Source organism: Calonectris borealis, chromosome 6, assembly GCF_964195595.1.
Source record: "Calonectris borealis chromosome 6, bCalBor7.hap1.2, whole genome shotgun sequence".
In the NCBI taxonomy this organism is placed as follows: Eukaryota; Metazoa; Chordata; class Aves; order Procellariiformes; family Procellariidae; genus Calonectris; species Calonectris borealis.
Window position 1 is genome coordinate 12057550 of NC_134317.1, and position 25214 is coordinate 12082763.

General features: G+C 45.0%; 1 protein-coding gene across 1 annotated transcript in view; it reads right to left on the reverse strand.

The window, feature by feature from the left end:
* The window catches only part of KALRN (kalirin RhoGEF kinase), a 524417-nt gene that overhangs the window by 348046 nt on the left and 151157 nt on the right, over nt 1-25214 (reverse strand). Inside the window, exon 2 of the mRNA XM_075152844.1 lies at nt 10910-10984. Coding sequence (XP_075008945.1) covers nt 10910-10984 — 75 coding nt within the window. The remainder of the gene's footprint in view (nt 1-10909; nt 10985-25214) is intronic.

Consider the following 25214-nt stretch of genomic DNA (forward strand, 5'->3'; position numbering starts at 1 on the left):
TATGGAGTACAAAAACTGTCCTGCCTAATCTTCACCCAAATCTCTGTGCCTAATGTTTGCCTTTGGCTTCACACCGTGAAGGTGAGGAAGGTCCATGGGAATTCAGTGTCACCTTGGCTGATCCATGCCTCTGCCACATAGCATGAGAATGGGGGTGTAACGTAAAAGGATTCAATTTACAAGGAAATAAGCTCATTTTTATTTTCAGACCTATATACATGTTTAAAAAAAATTCCTCATTTTAAGCACATTCTCCCTTTGTTGAATTTATTTCATACACCATAACAATGCCAAAACCATTATATCATGCATGATGTGTCCAACAGAAAAGCAAGCCAGCCTATAGAATGGCAAACCAATGTAATAACTAAAGCTGGAGGGAAATATTTTTTCAACACAGGAAGCTTTTCAAGGTTTTGAAAAATTTCCCATCATATCAAGATGTAACCAAGGCTTTCAAAAGCTTCCAGATTTTCACCGAAGCAGAGACCTGAACTTGAATTGCATCCCAGTCAAACATGCTACCCACTACTCAGTCAAGCTCCCTCTCCTCCTCCATTCCCAATTATTTAAATATTTCTACAAAGTGGAAAAGCAGTGAGATATGAGATCAGGAGACATCCAAGCCCACAGTTATAATCCTCTCCCAGGATATGAAACACCTGGGAAGGGCCACGAGCTTCCTACAGCCCAGCAGCCCTGATTGCTCTGATGCTGCCCATTCACCTCAGCTTGGTAAACCCAAAATTGTTGTTTCTGGCCCCTTTCCCACCTACAGTTGAACCAAAATGAGCTCGGGGCGGGGGAGGGGGGCAGGAATCTAAATTCTGGTAGGCTAAAAAAGTTAAATCAGAAAATTCTTGACTCTTTTACTAACAGTAACACAAGGATTTCAGCTACAGAAAAGGAAACAGGGTCCAGAACATTCCTGTTCTGTCTTTGCTTCAGGATAAAAATTGTCCCTCAACAGTTCATCTAAACTGTCCTCAGGGGAGTGGGATAAATAAGGCTCTAACGCAGAGTCAGAAGTTACCAGGACAGATCGGAGAAAATGGGTTAATTCTCGTTGGAGGAGGAAGGTTACATGATGACCCAGTTGGAGGTTTCTGAATGATGGAAGGATAAATAAGTGCCTGGACCGATTCCTTCTAGTCCCATGGCACAGAAGAACAAGGAGACATGGGGCGAATCTCAAGAAATGTGAGGTTTAGAAACAAACGTTTCTAATTTGTGATAAAAGTACTGCTCTATGCTTTGAGCAATAGGGTGAAATTATTATTACAAGTGCATCGTACATATTAAAATCCTTCAGTTGTTTCCAAATTATTCATGAGCAATCCCTAATTTTTATGAATGCCTGCATAATTTACAATTTTTTGAAGAGCCTGTATGAAGAAATGTCTGGTTTCTTCCAGAACAAATCTCGGTATGTTTAATTCACCATAAGACTTGCAGAGTTCAGTAATTGTGGTTTACTCTCTTAAATACTGATAATATGTTGCTTTTCCACTGCACTTCATAACCGCGAATCTCAGCTTTTCTAGGCAGACTAAATGGGATATCACCACCATCAAACTGTAGACACCTAACACGCCTATATTAGGACCCTCACCTCCTCTAACGGAGCCTCCAGAAAGGGAGCAACAGCCACTAAAAGAGAAGAAAATCATTTGGCATTGGCTGTACAGGGAGTCTATACCTTTCCTCTTCGTTATTATCTCCTTTTTTACTGAGGGGAATAGTGAGGTACAGAGAGGGGAAGAAGCTCAGCCCAGATCCCACAGCAAGTCACTTGAAGAACCAGGAGCAGAAATAAGGTTTTCCAACTCTTAGTCCACTGTGTTAGAGCTTCATAGTGGTTAGGCTAAAAGTCAGCAACTAAAAACATTGTAGAAACTCTGTCTCTGCTTGTTAGTAATCCACCCAAGGAGGCTAATCTTGCCCCAAGTCAGCCACGATCTCAACACCAATTTTACGTGTACAGTCTCTTCAGAGAACTACCCAGCATATTGTTTTAAAAGAAAATAAAAAATGGAAGGAAGCAAAGAGTCTCACTTGCTCTAATCAATATGTCCCATCTCCTGCCTCCCACTGGGCTCACAGACATGGGATGCAATAATCAAACATGTCATTAGGTTTGCTAATTACAGTTATTAAATGCTAAAACAAACAGCTGATCATTTCCAATTGTTTTTCAAGGTGGGTTTTCATGGGCTTTGCTCTGATTTAGAGAGGCAAACAGATGGTCTAGTTATTAGTGCTCTGGAAAAAGGAGTCAGAAAAACACATGTTCTTCAGGGCACAAAGTACACTGAGAACAAATATTTAGCCATATATATCTTGCATTCCTCCTACAAAATCTTCTGTTGATGTCCTTGCCTGTCAGTGGCTTGCTTGCCGGTTCTTCCCATCTCCCTTTCTTCTAGCCTATACAGAAACCATTGCTAAACTCAGCATTTGTTCCCAGAAGTAGGATTACATCATTTTTCCTCCACAAATCATACAGGGGATATTGCCGTGATGGCACATGGCATCGTGATGCATACCACATTAAAAGAAAACATTAAAGAAACCTCAAAAAATCTGCATGGAAGCAGGCAGCACAGTCAGTGACCTTCTGACGACCACTTTTCTGGTCAAGCCTGCAACCAAGAGGAAAGGGACTCCAGCCACAAGATCCCTGTCCTGGCAGCTGCCTGAACTCACATCTTAATCCTCTCAGTGGTGGGCCCAAACGTTTCTGCCTATGGCGGCTCCAACTGCCCACAGGTAGGTCGAGAGTGTTATTAATGTGAACGGGCCTTCCCAATTTCAAGTCCTAAGGCACATCCATCCCCGATAATACACAAAAAGCTGAAATTCCAGCTTTGTGTAATCCTGTTTAGGACAGGAAATTATTAGTTTCCTTTATTGCAGACTTCTTATATACAACAGATAATGATTTTATCGAGCTCTGTTTTCAAGCTGCATCTCTGCAGTTCTATCAGCCATTCTACCATGACACTTACCTGCTTGCATTTATCTGCATTTAAGGGATTCAAGCCCTCTGCTTCCTTTTGCACTCTCTCTATAAGCATGAATTCACAAGGATTAACCATAGACGCAGACAAATGTCCACACACACGCAGACTCCCGAGTACCTCGTCTAAGGTCCTGCAACAGATCAGCAACGGAAACAGCAGTACACAGTGTCTCTGGCCTCCGTTCAGACGTCTACTGTAGTTCAAATGAATACACTGCTTCATCTGACCCCTGCAGATCGTAAGCTGATCAATCTTGATGTTGCAGGCTCTGCTGAGACCATAAGTGAGTTTCCAGAGGAGCTGAAATACTCCTCAGAAGGTATTTCAGTCCAAAATATGGTGAAAAAATGAATGATAATGAAGAGAACTAGGAGACAGAGTGAGCTCAGCTGATGTCAGGCGCCTCGATAAAATGACAAACAATACGCTCTGGATTTCTAAATCTAATTGACAGACTTCCTAGGAAAGCAAAGTATCAAGGAATTGGTATCCAGAGTCTTAAAATAATATTCCTTTCCCTGCCATAGCTGAGCTCTGTGAGAGTCTGCCTGCTACCACACCTCCTGTGGACAGACCTCTATACTAAAACTCCTCCAGCTTCAAGAGGGACTAATTTTTGTAAGGTCATAGATAGGATTATCAGTATGGCCACCCTCAAGTTCAGATGGTTCCAAAGCAGGTGATTCAAGTGCAACAGTGATGGAAATTTAAGCTCCCACAACAAGCCCAACTGCAAATTAACAGAGCTGCAATGCAGTCACCAGGGCCTGATTCTCCAGCGTGTTGCCCTTTGCAGCATCCCATATCCCAGAGTCAATTGCCTGGGATTGACTAATGGCCAACATTTGCAACATTACATTTAGGGTTAACGACTCCAAAAACAAGGCTGTATGTTCCCACCAGGAGATCTCTTGGCAAAGCAGAGCAGAGGCTGTAGACAGGATGCTCAGTGCGGCCACTGGAGGATCCCATTTCCCACCAGGTAGATTTGTTCTGCAATCATCCAGAGCCACTGCATGGATTTGAAGAGACCACCTGTTGTGGCTTGTAATACACCTTTGCTGATCTATGCAAGTACTTCTTTAATTTTAAATGTTTACTTGCCAACAAGCCACTGGGAAAATTGTGTCATTTCCCACGGAGAAAGTTATTGCCCCAGCAAAGCAAAACTAAGGACAAGTGAGACTCATTAAAACGAACAAAGAGCAAAGCTTCCAGAGGGAGTCCAGGGGAACCCGTTTCTTCCTCTGGAAGAAGCTGGTTTGCTGTGAAGTACCAAGGGAGCACCAGTACCCTCCTCCTCAACTCTGACCGCCACTCACACCGATGCAAACCTCGCTGCCTTTCGCCCCAGCTGCAAATTAGTTTTTTTGATCTTGCCTCCTCTATTGCAGATGTATGGGAATAGCTGTATATATTTAAAAAACAATAGAGAAACTGAATAAAATAAACCCCAAATCTTCTAAAACAAAACACCCCACTGTACGCCCTCTTGCCCCTGGAGAAGGGAAGGGAACAAAATAGCACGTGGCGATGCCAGTCACGCTGCTGATGGCAGTACTGACAGGCACTCCAAACTCACACCACTGTGCTTAACATTAGAAGCTGTACGGTATAAGGAGAAACAAAGAGAGGCCATATTCACCCTGATCACACACTGTTTGTCTTCCTCGTTTGAGATAAGCACAGAGAAACAGCAATGGCAAAGTTTCTGATGTTCATCAGCAAAGTGAAATATGTGATAAACTGATTTAATATAACTGGCTGCTCAGGTTTGCCGCATCCCCAGCAGGTATGTCCTCAACAGCTACAGCCGCGTAGAGGATCCTGCAAATTAATGAAAGTTCAGGGGAGAGTTCAAGCTATTGGACTTACATAATTGCTATTAGGAAGTCTTTTTCCCCTCCGGTTTTAAGAAATTCAGCCTAGAGCTGGAAAACACTGGCAGATGAAAATGTTTCTGAAATTGCACAGTCCAGCAAAGTATTTCCATTTCAAATAGCCTACATTTTCCCACAAAAAAAGTACTGAAAAAAATCCAACCATTGCTAATACAGTGAGGATGTCCAGCTGTGAACTTCAGTGCTTCTTGTGAGCTAAAATTGATTCCTTAGGAAAAAAACATAAGCCTATGAACCAAAGCGCTTTCACAGAAATAAGGAAGTTTTCAGAGGTGACGAGTCTCATTAGTGGGACAGAAGAGCACACCTTAATGCAAAATAACCAAAATGGTTGGTTGTTATCGTATTAATTATCTCAGGTGCTACAGTCACTTCCCTGGGTCCTATAATGATTATAAGCTCCCAGCCTTCATTTCTATACAAGGACAACTCTCGACTGCCTGCGTAAATGAAGACTAGACCTTTGCTGAGATACATATGGAGCTCACTGTGTCTTTAAGGACGAGAAAACCCTGTGAGCTGGAACAGGATGGGATGTATACAGACCTTCTTGCTTCACAGGCTCAGTTCCTTCCTCTTATTGTTATTTTGAAAGTCCCTATCATTAATTGAGAAGCTATACCTATGTGACAGGATGCAGAGACCCATCGACCAGGAGGTGGTCAGAGTCCAGCGCGTTTGGATGACACCCAATCAATGACTCGTGATCCCACAAGTTCTTGCGAGTCTTTTTGGATAGAAATTTTGATTGGGTTGATTTTTTGCCCAGTTTTGTAAGACACTTGAACCCTTTTGCCTCTCCACAAGGCAGCACAGGTTGCATCACCACTCTCACACACGCTAATTAAGGAAGTACGTAAAGGAGAAATCTCCCTGCTCTAAGGAGATATTGGTGGATCTTGGCAAACTGCTGGTGTCCGAGCGCCAGGACAGTAAGTGCTGGCAGTGACTAGTCATTCTCCACAGAAATTGTTTAATTTAGTCCATGGCTATGGTTAAAACGTATGGAAAGACATATGGCAACTGATTCTGCACACTACATTTACAAGCTATAAATGAAATCAGAAATCCCAAGAAACATTTTGATTTCTGCTTTAACCTTAGAGTCCCGATGAGGATATCTAAACAGCCCCTATAGGTAAAGGCTCTTCTCTATCTTCAAAAATGACCTAACACTCTTGAAAAACAAAAGGAAAAAAACAAACAACAACAAAAAACCCCAGCAGGCTCAGACCTCATCAAAAGACCTGGAAACTTTACAGTCTAAACTTCCTCGTTTTCTTCTTCAATGAAAAATCTGCATCAATGCAGCAGCAAATTCTAGATGAAAGCATGATGGCCCAAAACCACTAGGAAAATTCAATAGTCAAGCAATGCTATGTTTTTCTAATAGCATATTTCCTCTCTTTGGAATTTCCGTTGATTTCAAACTACACCAGGGAATGGTATAAAATGGAAAACATTTTTCTGTAACAAAATATAGAAGAAATGTTGATGTTTCATTTGAAATTTCCATTCCAGAGGAAGAGGAGAATGGAAACTTTTAATTTAAATAAAACCTTTTTGTGCAAATACAAAACATTTACATCATTCAAAAATTAAATATTTTGGTTAGTTCTAGTCCCAACCCAATACAAATTCCAGTGTCCACAAATCGGTGTTTGAGACCCCCTGAAACCTGGATCTGAACTCTTCCAGTGCCCAGAGGGCCCTGGGGTCTCATTTCAACCCTTTCTCTGAAGAGTGAAGTGCGTCCATCGCAGAAAAAGAAAAAACATGCCCCTCCCCACGTGGTCCCGTGTATCTCTGGCATTAAGTGACCTGTGGTGTCTTCAGACAGGTTTTTGAGAAGGTCAGTGTCTTCCCCTCTGAGCCTTCCTCTTGGATTCATCGTGCTGGCCTAAATTTAGTGAAACCTAATTGCAAAGTTGTCCTTTCATCTGATCTACTTACACTGAAATTCCTCCTCTGAAAGACCTTTTGGGAAATCTCTCTCTGTTTTTCCTTCAGGCTCTCAGCCAGGCTCACACGTCGCTGTGACCCAGCTTACGAGGCAGCTCCCGAGACATGTGGGGTGGGGGACAGTGGGCTTTTGAAGGATGGAGATGGCCAAACCGTTACCGCATCCACTTCTCCCTGCCCCGTGCCTTTTGTTACCCAAAGTCCACAGAAAAATCTCCTGCTTTGCTGAACACACGTTGGGAGCTCTGCTTGTCACAGCTGCCGCAGCTCACCGGCTTATTACACCCTTCTGCCTTCTGCTGTTGATTCCTCTGTGCTCAACCACCCTCTCAGAAACCTGGCCAGCCTCCTCCTTTGTACTCCTGCCTCGGCAGATGAGCAGACGGTACCTGGGTGACAGGCGGGAGCCCACGCGCTGCCGCTCTTCTGCACCCTCCGGGGAACGGGAAGTGCCAGGAAGGATCCTGAGAAACTTTTCTGGGTGGGACGTGGGGAAAGGGCAAATGCTTTCAACGAGACCCACAGCATTAGTCAACTAACAAGCTTTTCACAGCCTAAGTGTATGAAAAGCTCCATGCATGGGAAGGGGACATGGTAACAGTTCCCCTCCCTCTCCTGGGAGCCTCATAGGCTTCCTCCCGTATTGCACTGATCAATAGAAAATCTCCTATAAATATAAGCAAGCAGCTGAACAACATCCCGAGTTAAACCACTCTTCTCAAACAGCATCTGTGTTTCCTAGGAAAGACTATAGGCCCAGCTTCCAAAATATTTCACCACCTCTCACTGAAAAAAAACACCTAAAATAATCTACAACCTGTTTTATTTCCTCTCCTCTGCGCTCATCTCCTTCTCAGAATACAGAAATCATCCTCTGGCCTGTAGCTCGCTCCCTAATGGTTCCCAAAGCCATTCCATTGCTGGAAGCAACACAGTGAACCACCCAGGCAAAGCCAAGGTTTTATAAGGGTTTAGGCAACAAGTGGGTGGCCAAAGCCTCCCCCCTGGCAACCCCCTGCTTACTGGGCTGCCCCGAGGCCAGCGATGGAAGCGATCAGACGGCGATGGCCGGGATACACCATGCCCCCGACTGCTCAGGCCATCTCTCTGCTTCTGAGTGCTGGAATGGGATTTTCAGGAGCTGTTTAGACACACATACACATGAACTTTGCTTGGGTTCAGTCTAGCTCATACATGAGATCACTGGAAGAAATCAAGAAGCAGTTCCAGGAAAAAATCCCAACATTATCCGCTCCTCAACTCTCCCGCGGCGCAGGGATGCGATGCAGAGCCCTGCGCCTGCTGCTCGCTGCTGGCTGAGCCAGCCGAGGGGAAGCGCCAGGCACAGAGCCCCAGACGGCATTTAGGCTGGATGAATCCATGCCCAGCTAGTTAGAGCTGTATTTCAACTCTGAAATTAAGTGCACTTCTGAAAGCTCGAGCGCTCCTCTGAGATTACACGGCTGTGCAGGCAGGTCCTGCTGTGCCTGCTCTGGAGCAGCCCGAGTCACTTCCCTGCCCGCTCTGCCCTGCTGCCCTGCATGGTCCGCACGTGGAGCATCCACAACACCGAAACACAAAGCACGGTGTTTCAGCCCCTGCCTGAAGGAGCTTGTTTGTTCTCTGCAGCTTTCCTGGCGAATCATGGACTAAAAAACAAGCTGGTGAGCCACAGCAGATGAGAAAAGAAATAAACTATGTAACTGAGATGTTCAGCTGAGATTTTTTTGTGCGTGCTGATAAATTCTGCTGGTGGAAAGAGAACCCCCTTGACAACTTTACTGTACTGTTATCGTTAAAATTAACTGTAGTATAAAACTCTGAAGAAGACTCAATAAAACTCTCCTTTTCCTCAAGGAAGCCTGATTACAAACGCAATGTGCTCCCAGAGTCTGTGCTAACTACAGAACATTTTTTATTTTTTATCTTGCAAAGTCCAGTTATTTGATTTTTCTATTTTGGCAAACATTTTCTCTTCTGTGCTCAAAGCATACTGTAGGAAGTTATTCCATTTTAATTAAAAAGAACCTAGCCATCAGTTGAAGTGCTCAAATCCTTTTCTTAATCTGCTTTATTACAACAACCCAGGGGAAGACTAGGCAGTACTTAAACTGGGCTGGAGGGTGATGCTGGGGCTATTGCAATAAGACACTAGCAGCTCAGAGCATTCTATCTGCAAAGCCCCTGACAATTGTTGCCTGTAGTCGTTGCGTTTGGAGACCATGGAGAGGAGGTGTAAATCCTAGGACCGCTAGCTAGCTAGCTGCGTCAGGAACAGGCACATTTTGAGCAGATACAAGCCTGGAGGCTGGTGAATCTACGAGGAGTGAGCTGTCTCTCGTCCGCAGCGGATCACGGTGCGAAACCCCCGGGGATCGTGTTGGCGCTGCTTGTTTAACGCCCCCCCCAAGGATGCCCAGGACAGCATCTAACGAGCTGATGATTTGGTGCGAGACCCTCTGGCTCAGAGCTAAATGCAGGCACCGTCAGTGGAAGGGGCTATATAAACGATCCAGACAGGTTGTCATTATTAAATATTCCATGAATTACCAAATGATCCTGCAGCCATTTCCATGCGAAGCAACAGCAGAAGCCAAGAACGAAATTCCAGTACAGTCCCTGCATAAATTCCTCCCGTTCACTTCCCCAGAGCGCCCGGTTCAGCTTTGTGTCACAAACAAGTCTGCAGGTACGCTGTGTTTTTATGACTGCGTTCCCCTCTTTGGAGCAGTGAAAGACAACAACCATGTAAAACATTTCAGGACATTCAGAATGAAACGCCAGTGTGAGGTAAAGAAGTCTTGCGTGCGAGTACTGTTGGGGTAGTCTTGGGTTTTCACGTGAGGCTTTTGGCGTCTCACAAACTTCCCTCAAAGTCCTGGATTTTCATGTCATTGGTCACCAGGTTTAGGGTTTCTAGAGCCACAAATTGTTTTTCCAAGTCACTGCTGGACTCGTGATCCCTGGACCATTTAACTGTTGCTACATGGGAAGGCATCTCACACCAACCGTTAGTCAAGGAGAAAGCTTTTCCTGCCTGGCCAGGCATCTCCATGGCCCAGCAGGGTGACGAGCCCCATCCTTACGGGCCGCACTACCCGGGGGGAGAGCCAGGGAGGAAGAATCCGGGCACCTAACGGCCTCACTGCTACTCTCCTCCGGTCTGCAGTCAGCATTACTGCAGAGAGAAAGGAAACAAAAAGCAAAGACTGCCAACAAGGGGGCCAGCCGTTTTTGATGCAGGTTTTCTCATTGCAACAGGGGAGCTCACCAAAAGCAGCCTGAATGGTTTGCAATCATCAGAAACACTGGCACTGGAAATACCCCGGTTTTATGCTGCCAATTTGAGTGACTTCATGCAAGATTATAATCGCTTCAGACTTTCTCTTCCCCCTCTCCCTGACAAGTTGTAATTCACGCCAGAAACGATATCATCCAAGCCATTTTCAAAGCCTTTTCCATATTGTCTAGTCCTCATCTACCTCCAGGTCCTCGAGATTTGTCTCCTGAATGAAGGCTGTAAATTTTCATACAGGATGGCAGGAGATCTTTGAGCATCTGAGTTATTATGGAAATGCAGCATCAATCGTCCTTTTAACTGCAAGTTGATTGGGATTGCAAATGAAACACCAGTGATTTACAGGTCTGAGTGCTTCCTACAAACAGGAATTAATGCTATTCACTGACCTTGAACCCAAAGCAGGATCCCTGAACCATCCTGAATGCTGAGACAGCACAGGTCTGGGCTGGAGCTGAGAAGCAGCATTTCATCCCACCTGTACTGCCCATTTACCTGTTTCTCAGAATATGAAGAAAATCATCATGGGCCAGTTTCCAACACTCTGGGTATTACTGGAGAGCCCTGTTCCACATACAGCCCTTTTCTTAGCAGAAGAGCTAATTTAAGTACTACCAAGTCCAAACATGAAACTGGTCCCTCGTGACTCTGCAGCACCATAAGGACCAGGATGCGGCAGGGAGTGCTCGTGCTGAGCTGGAGGGATCCAGAAAAGATGTACTCACCTGACACGAAGGCCACTTTCTCCTTTAGTATAGGAAGGACATCAGCAGCTTTTAAACCATCATTTCGAAAAGAACCTGCCAAACAGAGGAAAACAGGAAAGCCACATTAGAAGAGAGCATGTCCTTGCTCCCAGCTTCACAGACACTCCATGTTTCTCAAAATCAGACTGGAGAAAGTCTATAAATTACATAAAAGCACCAAGAGGCAGACCCTAATGGCTGATAAACAAACAGCAGTAGCATCAATAGAGATATGTTTGTAAAAAGAAAATACAGAGAATCAACTCATCACTTTATCCTTCAGAAGTTCTCAAAGGTTAACAAATTTCCCACCAACGAACCAGATTTATCCCCGCTGCCTTTTTCACAGACCATACTATCAAGCCTGGGAGATGTCCAGCTTGCACACCGTCCCAGGAGCCTTCTCCCTTCACTGCTCTGAACACAGTCCAGGCAAAATTGCAGGGAACATTACAGCATATACACATCCATTTAGCATCAGCCCTTGAGAGATTTGCACAGGGGTTGGCTTAAAAAAGGCTTTTCCCCTTTCCCCCTTTCTGCTCTACACAGCACGGCTGGAGATGGAACGGCTCAGGGTGGGGACCGCGCCCAGAGGGTGGACACGCTCCTTACGAGCCAGCCAAAGTTCTCCCTGGGTAAGGAGTGGTTTGACTCCACAGCGCATCCTCATGTAATTCATGCTGTTTGATTACGTGTTAAATATACCTGCATAGGCCATTTGCCTTCCCTGCAGTGCCAAATTATTTCATGTATCCTGACAGTTCACCAAAGAAATCCCAGATTTTTATTCTTCTGGAAGCCTTAGGAAAAGAATTGCCGATGGTTTCGGTCACCAGCAGCATCTTTCTGCTTTGCAGAAGACCAGCGGTAACAGATCACCCCTCGGCAGGCCAGACACTGCTATTCCATCAGCACTATTACAAAACAAAAGGTGGGTTTGAAGGACATCTTTGCAGCTGCTCTGAAAAATAACTCATCCATCACTGGGTAGTGAATACCCATCACGACAAGTGATCTTCAATATGGCCTTAGATCTATTCCAGCTGGTCAAAGAGTACAACACATTTGAAACCCCGTATTTTTACTTTCTGCCTTTCACAGGCAGGCAGCAACCATCATTCTTCTGAGATGGTAAGATGAGGGCTAGAGACAGGGCAACATTGCTCCAGCCATCACACCTTCCTTGCTGAACACAGCAGATGACACCTGACCATCTGAAAGTGGGAATGGGGATAAAAGCCCCTCCTATATATCATCATCTATTTCTTGCATCGTGCAACCTGCAAAGGTACAGTGGTTCAATCCATGCAGACGTATGGAACAGACAGGATGAAGATCATAACAGCCATTTCCACCTGCAGCTGAACCTATTGTTATTATGGTTGAGTTACTGTTAATGGCAAATGAGGTAGCATGTGCCATTCACAGTCAGCTTGTGCAACAAGACTGTCTTGTCCGTGCAAATACGTCCCTCACCAGTGACCAATGGCTACCACTACCTCTTTATGTCCCCACACGCTCTCAGGTGTCACCTCCGTGACACTCAGCTCCAGAAGACGAGCAAGCTCACCAGCTGAGCCTATGCTCATGAAAATCAGCACACAAAGGAGTGAGGTAATTCAATGCAAGGCCAAGACCAATGTAACTGCAATTTGAACAGGCGCTGGAGCACGGTCCTGAGAGATCCCTAAAGAGCACTTTGTGTTAGTAAAGTGTTTTGGGACAGGGAAACTAGTCTCGTTGCTGAACTCTTCCTGTGTTCAAGTAAGCAGACTTTGTGCACTCTGTGTTAAATATACAAGACTTTACTATTAACTTACCCTCTTGACAAGAATAACCTCTCAGATCCCAGGCTGTGGCTAGCTCTCACATCAAAGGCAGGAACCACTCAGCCACAGGCAACGTTTGGAATTTAAGCAGCTTTGTATATAAGCATCTCATCCAACCTGAAGCAAATGAGAACAGCCAACGTGCTAGACACATCACGATGGCTCAAAGACACTGAAGCAGAGTACTGGGCCAAATTTCTCCAGCTGCAAGATCAGCAGTGTCAGTGCAAGTTGAGCTTTGGCCAATATTTGTTAAATTTGTCAGGGAAACAGCAAAGTCAATTCTTAGGCACTTAACTGTGCACTAGACATTATACAACTGAAGTCTTGGTGAACATTACCAAAAAAATGTCCGTGGGTGCAGTATTCGTATATGTAAAACACACAATAAGGACTTCTTAGCAAGAGCCCATTATACTCAGGGCTGAAGGACAATTTCAAACACTCTCCCACAAGGACGGACTGCACCTCACAGAGATAATACGAATGGCGACCAGGAGAAAAATATATGACTTTTAAAGATGGTCACCTCCTGAGCTGCAGCAGGGCAGGCTGCAGGCACGGGGCTCACTGCTAACAGCCCTGATGTCTTGACTGTGCACAGGAACGGCAAGAAGAGACATGAATGGGGACAGTGCTGCCAGCAGGTGTTTTCACTTTTCACAGGATCCCCCGGGACAGGTTCGGTCACGCTCCAAAATGATGAAGGAATTGGAAAACTCTGAGCCCGTCCTACAGCCAGGGAATCGACAAAAACTTCCAAGAGCTGCAAAGCTTCCCTCGGAATGAGGGAGGAAACTCCTGAAGGCAGATCAGTGCCCAAAGCAATGCCCCCCTCTCTGGGTGATGTACGTGCTCACCCAAGTGGCAGCTCATGACCCGCAGATGAGGCCATGGCCACTGCTTTCAGAGGTCACTCCAGCTCCTGACAAAATCCTCACATTAGCAGCTACATCTCAGAGCATGCTGTCAGGTTTTCCAGCAAGGGCTGGGGGAAGGGATGCATAAATGGGAAAAATGGGATGTAATAAGGGCTCCAAAAGCAACAGCAAATCTGTCTCCAGGAGGGCCCAGCACAACAATGATGCATTCCCCTGTTCATAAGTTATTATAAGCATATCCCTAATAATGCTCATTTTCATCCTATCCCCCAGCTGTTTCTAATACATTTGTTTTGTTTGTTTGCGTGCTGGATCCGAAGCCATGTCTGTATAGCACCATTTAATTTTTGCCGCAGAGCCCCGGGTATACAACCATCTAGCCAGTTCATTCCTAGACGACGACGAAAGCTGTATTTTGTATCCTGCCCTACACCTCTCTGCTACCCCTGTAAGACCCAAGCCCTTCTGCGGCAGAAGGATAGAGGACAGACGGATGAAGGAAGGGCAGGCTGAACCCTGAGCCGTCCTGCCCATTGTCCATGCACTGGTTTGCTGGTTCACCATCATCATAGGCATGGGACTACACAACAGTGCCCCTCTTGTTCTTCTACCTGCAAGTCTCACCATGGTCTGCAAAGAAGCTTGAACATTGCATTTGCCTCCTTACCACAAGAGAGGCGCAGAGAGCACGGTGCCATGTCCCAGTCACCCTGCAGCCCCTCACACCTTGATCACATCCTGGCTTAGTGCGCTATCCACATAGCGGGGACACTATGACTATCCACTAATCCATGTTATTACTCCAGTGACACGAGAAGAAAACACAGCATGCCTGCAGGAGCAGCTGACAGAATAATGTATTCTTGTAAACTTGGAGGCACTGAAAAATTTAAAAAGTGGATCCTCAGCACGGCTGAGTCACGTTTCAGGGCAGAGCAGCATCACACGCACAGCCCGTCTCCTAGCAGGGATTCCCTACACGGCAGAAGCAGCTCAGTTTTAGGTGAGATGCTGTAATGAGAAGCCAGCCGAGTGGATGGGAAGCTTAAGGCATGCTTCCACATTAAATGCAGCAAACCTGAAATTGAGAAAAGAAAATTCCTTTTTCCCTGCACAAATGCCTCCGTTTTGGGGAATTCGCTGCTGCAGGACGCGGAGGTCAGTAGCTCAAGGGGCTTCCCAAATGGGTTAGAGATCTGCAAACAACAAACATCTCCAGGGAACTGTAAAGATTAATAAAATAAGCAGGAGTTTTGGAAAGAATATAAGCCTACAAACTTTGGAGTGAAAGCCAAACTCTAACTCTTGGAGTGAAATATAAATTATCCCTGGAGAGAGCCCTGCGGGCTTTAGGATTTCTTTCTCTAAGCAGAGTGCAGGACCTCTCTTGGAGACATGGTCTCGGGCTAGATGGACCCATGGTCTGCTCCAGAGTGGCTTTTCCTAGAAAAGCTTCAGTTCTAATCTGAAAAATGCAGCTCTTGGCTTCAAATAAAGATCAGCTGCTGGAAATATGGAAATACTTTCTATACTTAAAAAAAGTATGCGTAGGCAAGAAGAAGGCCTCCTGTCAGAGCACTGCATGGGGCTTAATCACTTGGCTCCTGATGCCTTCAGCGGGAGTTGTTCATCCCAAGTCCCATGCAACGTTTCAGGAAAGGCAGCCCACATTCTCATAGTTCTCAGAACAGATTTGACTATTTAAAAACTTTGGCATGAAGTTTCTTTAACCAAACAAAACTGAACTCCTTGGGCTAAACCCATCCCTCAAGGAACTCTACTGGAGTCCAGGAGGCAACAGTAGGATTAATCTGGTCCATATTGTTTCTTTCTTCTTCCCTCAGTAAAGGCCTCTCCTGTATTTCTTCCCCCGCTACCCTGGTTTTGGAGCAGTTATCTCTTAGGTTTATTATAGCCTATTTGCTTTCCTACTTCTCTTTTTTTCCCTTCAAAGCCTCAGTGGATTTAATTTTTGTTTGTAGTATGGTAGCATCTTGGATTTCTACAACATAAAAACAGAAGGGACATCTGATGTGAGCAGAGAGAGGTAGAACAAAGGAAACTTTATTATTCCCATTGTAGCATTTGCAAACTGAGACACAGAGAGATTGACTTGTTCTGTGTCAGACAGAAAGTTTGTGCAGAGCTGAACCCTCATTTCCCCAATGCTTCCCCAATGCTTTTCTCATACAACCATCCCTTTGTTTTCTGGGAGAATATAATCCTCCTTTTTCTTCTCTTTACACTTCTTGCTTCCTCCTCCTGCCCTTCTCTCTCCATTATTCCTTCTTTCTGCATTTCTGCTTCAAATATTTACTTTTTGTGTGTGCTAAATCCTCTTTAACCCCTTCCTTCCTTTCCTGCAGGCTATTGTCTATCCCCGAGGGCTGTGAGCCTTCCTAGTTTGATTTCTCTGATTTTCTACAAGCCATGGAGAGGGGCTTAGCTGACGGCTGCCGGGGCCTTTGCCGCTGGGATTTTGCTGGCTGAGGCTCATTGGTTCAGAGGCAAAGAGGCCACAGCATGGCACAAGCATTTGGTTGAATAGAAGCAACATGTGCTCCGGACTAGTATTTTAGTACCATCTGGCAGAGATGAATGGGGCTGGACACTCTGCATCTGCCAATCGCTCCTCTGCGGATGACAGGCTGATCCCTGATGCAAAGAAAGAACATTTTAGTGCCCTGAGCCTCTCAGGAGCCTGCGAGGCTCTCCCGCTGCCCTTCCCCGCTGCAGGCAGCAGAAGAGCAGGTTTTGACTGCACGGAGGAAGGAAGGAAGGAAGGAAGGATGGAATTGAATTGAATCTAAAGGCAGCACCAGCCAGAAAGAATACAAAATTAATCTGTAAATATCATTACCAACTATATTGAAGATTAACCCAGAGCTATACTCCACTAACAAAGGCTATTATTCTCCTTAATAACCAACAAAAAGTAATACCTGGCCTCAAAGGAAGCATTTCTTGCAGGTCAGAGTGTGGCAGGGATAGGGTGAAAGGCAGGTTGAACTAACACTATAGCCCCGGGGCAAGGATGGCAACTGTCCCCCTCCACCCCCGGTTCACTTTCTCAAGCAAAAGCATCTCACCTGGTGCTCCTGCCATGTCCACCCTTCCTAAACGAATGAGTGCAGCAAACAGACCGTCTGCCTTCAACATACCTTGAGCAGTAAGTGTGGCCACAGCATGCAACGCTCATCTGGGGAGACCAGCAAAAGCCAACACGGACATTGCAGATATTTTCCGTGGAAACACAGCTGGCATTGGCTGTATTTTTTACCCCGTGCGGAGCAGGGGCTGGAGCTTGCTTTCAGCTCTGCAATGGAAATGTAAATAATCCCTGGGACCTTCATAGACTTGTGATGGCTTTCCTGCTATATGACTGAAGACCCACACAGCATTTAATCTTGTGGTTGGAGTCTACTTATTTCTGCACGTCTAAGTGTATATAAACTCAGGATTATGGACATAAAGGTATGCAAAGTGCCTAACAGGTACCTGATGGAGGATCCAACCGTAAATCTGCTATGAATCTGATCTCTGGTTCTCCTGTTAGTCTTATACGGAGTAAATGTTTTTATGCCACCAGATCTAGTGTGCAGACTCACACACAGACCCACGCCATAGCCTTAAAAGTTGCAAGAACCATGGGCACCAAATAGATGGTCTGTACAGAAGACTAATCCCGCTGCACCACATGCTAAGCACTTTATCCCAGCTGAGACAAAAGTTATACTCATTACATTGCTGCATTTAGTTGAAAATTAAAAGATGAATGTTGGTTTTATACGTAATACTTAGGCTCAGTCCAAGACTAATATTATTTTCTCTGTGTTTCCTTATTCTGTCCTTCTTTTTATTAATTATACACCACTACTGCTCGCTGAAACATCCTTCTGGTCACAGCTATTGGGTGGCAATACTACAGGCTACCTCCGCTTCCAAGTTTTGCCAGTGCTTGTCAGAGGTCCAGCAGCTTTTCTGCCCCCTCTACGCCGACAGGTTGGTCCCTCTGATTTCCCACCGCTTGAATCCCCGCAAAGGGAGAGCCACCGCCAGCACAGCCCCCTCCCCTCCACTCCCCTCCCCTGCCTGCAACACCGAGAGAGGCAGGGCTGGGGTTTGGGGGAGCTTGCTAATTGCCGAGATTGTTATTCCTTCCACGAGGTACTTGGCAGCATCGAGCCTCCCAGCACAGCCTTTGAATGTCCACACATTTAAACAGTAGCCTCAGCTTGAAAGCACGCCAAAGAATAGGCAAGGCTTCAAGAAAGATACAGCCGTTTGCAGCAAGCATGCAAATTCATTAGCCTCTGTGCACGTGGCCTCTAATAAGCTGTGTTCAGCACCTGAAGCCTAAAACATCGCACCCTGTGTATCCCACCTAAGCCAACATCCAGGCTTTGCCTTTTCATACGTGGTACAAAACCATTCAGAGCATCAGAAGGATACCGAATTAACGCACAGTCTGTGGTGAAGGCTCTGCTTCATCTCCATCCATGGGGGATTTTATTCATTTCATTTTAAACATATACTAATAGAGATGCTAAGAGAATGCAATTACTGTGAGTCAATCTTTTACGCGTTTCCTTTTTATTTTCATCAGGACTTTGAAATCAGGCTGAGATCTTTCAGCTCCTACCCTTAGAAAAATAATTAGACATTATAGGTAGCCCTGTGGATAGCACATCTGACTGCTAGTCAAAAGACTTGGCTCTATTGGTGGTTCTGCTCCTAAATTGCTTTGTGATCCTGAACAAGCTGTTTTAACTGCACTACGTCTTGGTTTTCCTCTCTATAGACGGAATTAATGACTGCCCACATTAGTAAGGCACAGCCAGGTCCACAGACCTCAAAAGCACCTTACAAACACGAATTAATTTTGTCTCAAAAAACCTTTCTGAGGCAGGGAACTGTTGCAGTTTACTTTTATAGATAGGCAAAAATGAGGCACTGACAGTAGGAAAGACTTGCTCTGGTGATCACAGAAAGGACTTTTTGGGCATGAAAGGGAGACGTTAAGAGAATTGGAAAAATTAGGTCATCTGACACAAAATCCTGTGTTTTATTTCTTAAGTGTGCAAGGGATGGATGTGCTGCCCCAGAGGGAAATGAGTGTATTCAGCACCTTGAGCTTTTAGTCATTAAGTGTCTTGCCGTAGATTGCACTACGCATCAGTGACCACCCAGATGTAACAGTCCTTTATGGGGTTAATAAAGAGCTATGGGCCATTTGTATCTGAAGTCACATTTTAAGCATGGCCATGGTTTCTACGCAAGCCTAGTATGCATGAATATTTTCTTTTCATTTCACTCCCCTCTCAATTACAATTGGATTCCTTATGGAAACATTCCTTAGAATTTTATAATCCTGTAAAAGTTTAGACCTGCTGATGGATTCCTGTAGGATGGATGCAAGTCCTCTGTGAAGTTGTAGAGGTTAGGTACCCAGGTTCTGATTCTCTATTAAATTCTGTGGGTTAGAATAATTTCCTTTAACTGGCATTGGTTTAGTCAACAGGCTTTTTCCAAAAAGCTGCAGCAGGGCATCTGTCAGCACCTGTCATGTATCAGTGACATGCTTAGGGCTTCCCATCCGTCTCTCAAAAAGCCTCCCTCTCGGATGCTGGAGGTCCCCAGCCACCAGTAACTTCTCCGGGACAAAAAAATAAAATAAAATATCTAATTATGTACAACATTCAGGAGGCACTTTGCTGAAACCCCAGCCTTACAAAGGAACCATATGCCAGTGCCTCAAGTGTGCTTTGCAAACATCTGCCTCTCAGGGGGATTTCGTGCCAGACAGTAAGAAAGCAACTTTAATTAGAGGCCAATTGAGATCCTTGTCCCAAGGCCTGTGACTTCCCTAAAAAAGAAAAAAAAAAATCCCTAACAAACAAAGCAATTGCATTTGCCCCTGTGTTTAAAAACAATTTGTACATTTTCTATTTTAATGCAGAGTTCTCTTTTTAATTTTTCTGACAAGGTTCAACGTGCCCCGTCCGAACAGACGCGCAGGCTCCCATTGCCTTCAGAAAGATCCCTGCCCAGGAAGAAAGGTTGTGTATAGTGCGAGTGTTGGAATCGGTTTTAAATTAGTCATTTTTGATTGTGGTTCATCCAACATTCACAAACTAATGCCTCACTATTAATTACGCTCACATTTCCCTCTGTCTCACCTCGCCTTGAATCCCATCTGATCAGATACATTTCTTCCTTTGCTCATCCCCTTCAGTCCCTCTTTCTTTCTGCGAGGGCTTATGATTTCATCTTGCAGCTATTGTGTCATCCTGTGAAGCTGATTTTAAAAAAAATTAACAAAATGAAAACCCAAACCTGCAACTCAAAGGGGACTTTTCCCTTCCCGTGCACAAATTCCCTGGTTAGGGATAAAGCAAGATCCATGCCCTAAGCTCTTGAAACGGCGCCAGCAAGTAGAAACCATCCCTGCAGAAGGGTATGTGGGAGAGGAGCCAAAGCCCTGCCGGGATCCCCCCTGAGTGGGACACAGTTCATCCAGACTAGGAGGTTGCAGGTCTCTGGGTGATGCACCTCCAGACAAAACCAGCAAAACCAAGGCAGCAAGAATGGCAGAAGAAAGCACGCCAGCTATCATCAGGTGCAGCACATCCCCGCGGGGGCAGAGGGAAGGCTCATGGGCTACGGCCGTGACGCTGGGCTGCTCTGACAGCAGCTCCCCGCAGCCCTTACCTGGAGAGCAGGACCTCCCTTCACACCCCACTCTTCTGTCCTTACTTCAGTTTCCCAGGGTCTACTCCTCTGCAAATCAATCTAAAAACAACCCCAGCCCACCCACAGGGACCGTGCATAACCCACTTGCAGCTGACTTCAGATTGCCCAGACCTCTCTAACAAAGCACCGAACTGTAAAGCAGCAGCAGCAGCAGCTCCTCCGGGTCTCGCAAGGAAACGCTCTGGGTGTAACAGCGATCGCTTTAACTTCCCCGACAACATCCTAAATCTAGACAAAACCAGGGCAAACATTTTACATACATCAGTGGGAGGGGGAAGGCAAGACACTCACAGGACTAAATAATTTATCTGCCCCTCTTACGGATGCTGACATTTTTGACACACATTAAACATTAATGAAAATCATTTTATGGATGGCTGAGTCATGCCAGTCAATGCATAATCTCCTGCCTCTCCACCTGCCCCTTTCACCCTCCTCTGGCTCCTATCGCGGAGCGCAGCCACTTGTAACTCTGCCCCCAAAAGAGGCCGAGCTCCCCCAGATGCCAAAGAGCCGAGCAAAACACCGAGGGGCTGAACAGACCCTAACAAACACATGGACGAGAACCGAGTCCACCGAGTCCTAACCCCGCTGCTGTTAAATTCACAAACCTGCTGTTTTGTTAATTAGCTAACACGAGATGCTGTGAATCATTTCGGAAAGCAAATTACCTCCCTGATTTCTAAAAGCTTCCTAGCCGCATTTTTTTTTAAACTTATTATTTTTTCCTTCTCTTAATGTATAAATGCCAATTAAATTACTGCCTGCCTCTGTTTAATCTAATGTTAGCCTACTCATATTTTCAGCTGCTCCCTAATGCCAGTAAGGCCCCTTATGCCCAAATCTCTTTAGCATGCTAGTATAAATGTTTATAGCCCTAAGACTGACTGCTGTAAGAAGCTTGACATTTTTCTGGTAAAAACCTGCAATGTTATTGTAATGTTGAATAGAAAAGGATCACCAATGAGTTGAAAATGCAGCTTTCCTTTAGTTTGTTCCAGCTAAAGACACATATAAAGAGATGACTGGCATTAAAACCTCACTAGCTGTCTGGATCTCCTCCTGGACAAGCAGTCCTTAAATTTGCTGAACTGGCACGCACCAGAAGGTAGAGTTACACAAAACCACTGGGCAGCCTTCAAAGACAGAGGATACGCATTTAATCTCATCTCACATATCCCATTAGACTGTGAGACTGGACGCCAGAGTTACGAGAAATATGTTCTTCATCCCAAACATACTTTTCTTTATGGAATGGGCTAAAATATATCTAACAAGATTATCGCCTAAACTCAGTAAATTAGCTTTTTTTCACTAAGGGGGAGCTCAGAGCTGCACAAATAACTGGCTACAGGTTAATGAGATCTGACTGATGTCCAGAGGGTGCAAGCTGCTGCTCTATAGATCCCCAACAGCTGGAGTCAAATGACCATCCAACTCATCCCTAAAACACAGGGAAATAGTTTGGGGCCCCTCTTCCCAGCCCACTGCCAGGTTGTAAATGCAAAAGCCACAGACCTGACATTGTCTCCTAATTTTTTTTCAACAGAGGTGACAGAAGTGCAATATATTGGCAGTGATTTTTTAATTTCACAGATTGCATTATAAAATCCTTTTCCCATGCACATCTTTTCCCTTCTTCTGAAAGGATTTTACTGGTGGTGGCTTCCCTGATTTCAGTTTCACTGAACAGCATGCTCTGCAAAAACCAGCAATTCAGGCAGGAGGAAACTGTCACGTGCAAAGTGTTGGCAATAGTCCACAAAGTTCATTAGAAAGGTCTCCTAAAGATAGTGAAATTATACATTGATCACAGACAACCTATTGCAGCCTGCAGTTTTCTTACCAGGATCTTACTAGAGGCAGCTGCTGAGCCTCATGTAAATACAATACTGAGGAGCAGACCCCAATCTAAACCCAGCTAAGTCAACAAAATGACATGTATTACCTTCGGTAAATGAGAGATGAGGGGAAAACACAGCCCCTCCTTTCCCCCACATATCCTACTACAGTTGAGATTTCACACCCGTTTTAATAACCCATTTTTATATTTTTCCCCAGCCAGGAATCCATCCTGCATACACATCTCATTCGAGGCATCCCTGCTCTCCAACCCAAACATGCACCCACACACACCTTCTCATATTTTGGCTCTAGATTTGCTGATAGAAGGACAAGACCTTGCCCACATTCCAGCCTACGACTCAACCTGGGGTTTCCATGACCTTTTCCTGCAAACTCCAGCTCTGCTGCTGGAATGACTTGTCCATTATGTTAGTTGTTCAATAACTCTTAGGCACTACCACGCTAATATAGCTTTGAATAAATGACAAGTCACAGGCAGAAGTCAATGAAACATTAGGAGCGATGACAAAACAAAAATGGCAAGTTAACTGCACAAAGGAAAAGAAGGAAACGCACTGATATTTTTCTGCCTGCTTCCAAAGCAAAGGCAGAATGGAAGACGGGCTAGAGAGAACAGATTCATCATGCTTTGGCTTCATTATTATAATAATTAATTTATATTAGCAGGTGCACATTAAGAAGATGTGTTTCCACCCCTCTGCCACCACCAGCTGGTGCAACATGCGTGTCAGTCAGGGGAAACAGTAATTGTGCTGATGGCCCTCACCACCCATCTTACGTCTGCATCCTGCCCTGCCTGCAGCTTTGTTATGGGGTCCAGTCAGCACCACTGGTACAGGGCTGCAGAAACACATTGTGGAGAACAGTTTCTACCCAAAAATGCCTAAAATGGCCAGAGGCAGCTATGGTTGGAGACAACCAAACATGTAATGGCATTTCCCATATTTCATGGCAGCTGACTGATGGCAGGGCGCAGGTGTCATGGCCAGGGACGTGAGGCACGACATTTATAATAACCTTTTATAAACCTGACATTTATAAACATGCGCTGGAAAAGTAGCTATGACTTTCCGGCCAGAACTCTTGCTCCTGAGGAACATAGCGTGGAAATGTTCATGAGTCCACAGATCTCTGTTTTATACCTCATCCAGTGGACCCCACCGCAGGATTTGGCCCAGTGCCCACCAACACGGTTCAGGGATATCACATGGGACTGAGAGGGCCAGAAAAATATTCTCCTGGTAATGCCTGCTTAAATTTTGTGATCCGATGAAAATGCAGCCTGTGGAAATACATCTATGCTCTCTACCACTTTCCTGGGAAGCCCTATCAAATGTTGCAACATCCATTTATAGCAAGGTGTATATTAGCTCCAGAAAGTCGAGATACATGACACTGACTACTAATGAAAGCTTCAGGATAAAACAATAATGACATGCTTGTGAATAAAAAATGCATATTGAAATATTATGGAAAGAAAGTTACCATGCAGGAGAGGTACAAAATTCAATTTTCCGAGTGGTATACTGGCTTAAATGATACAGACAAACAACCTTTTCACGGCCATGAAATGCTTCTTTGGAAATGTTTTGTGAACTCACACACACAGAGAAAAACAAAGAGATAAATAGTCTCTTCTTCCCCTGCACTGAAGAGCTACAGTACTGAGCACACTGCCTGCTGTAAGACTACTGACAATTAAGGATGTGTCACCCTAAGCAGTATCTCTGTCTGCACGTATTTCATCTGCCCATTACCATCATCCTCAGCCACCACAACACGACCATGCACAGAAACCCTACGTTATGGGAATAAATATCCACTGAAGCCAAAATGGCAAGTCAGCTGAGCACATAAATTGCCCAGATTCTACCCAAGGACAAGAATAATTATCTTTCCAAATCGACTTTAAAACCCTCACTAAAGAATACTTTCCAAAGAGGTCAAGCCCTGATGATAGCTAATACTTTCAAATGAATCTTTATTATTGCCCAAATACAAAGAGCTGTTTTAACGCATCATGACAGAAGAATGCCTCCTCCAGGAGTGAGCCTGCCTGCATTTGTATAGATCATCACTTAAGTGTTCGGTAAATCATATGACTGTGGCTTTGAAAGATTGCACTTTGATGTCCAACGGACAGATGTCAGCATAAAAAGATAGGGGAAAAAAAAGTCCAAGCTCTGCGCAGCTAGCAGTCATTGACCAAACAGCAGTGAGCTTGTGTGCGGAGACCAAATAAGCAATAGCAACCGAGCAACCCCTTTGCTTCCAAAAACTGTTTAGCAATAGTGTAGCTACAAAAATGCCAGTAAGTGAAGTGCCCTAAACCACCGCTACCTGCTCAGTAACGTGGCTATGCAACCACTACCGCTAGCTCAGGAGCACCCACCACTGCCAGAAAACAGGTCCCCAGCAAAACAGTGCATGTGAAGCTGTAACACCAGTTAGTCCCTTGGGTGTCAATTGTTTGAGGAATAGCGTGTTGTAGCTTACGCTACCACTGTCACTGCTGTTCCAGGGATAAACAGAAGGCTTCTGTCATCAGTGTTTTCAATCCAGCCCTTTTCACAAGCACTGCTATTCAATTATAATGATTGTTTTGCTAAGTGTGGTTCTACTCGGAAAACTGACTCCATAAAAATAGGATCATGGAGTTCATGTTTATTGCATCTCAATGATTTCCAGATCAAACGCAGTCAGTTTACAAGTAAAAAAGATGTTTGGTTTGTTTTTCCAACTACCAGGTCTACAAACTCATGCTGGGATCTAGAAGTTAAGTTGTCATCTTTTTGGCTTGTACAATTGTAAAAGGAATGAAAAAGAATTCTGCTCGCCCACTCCCGGAGCGGCTCGTATTTCCAGCTTCAACAGAGATAATAAGGAAGAAAAATGAAGACAATATTTTCGAACCCACTTACCTAATTCTGCGCTTCAGGGCTCCAGAAAGGT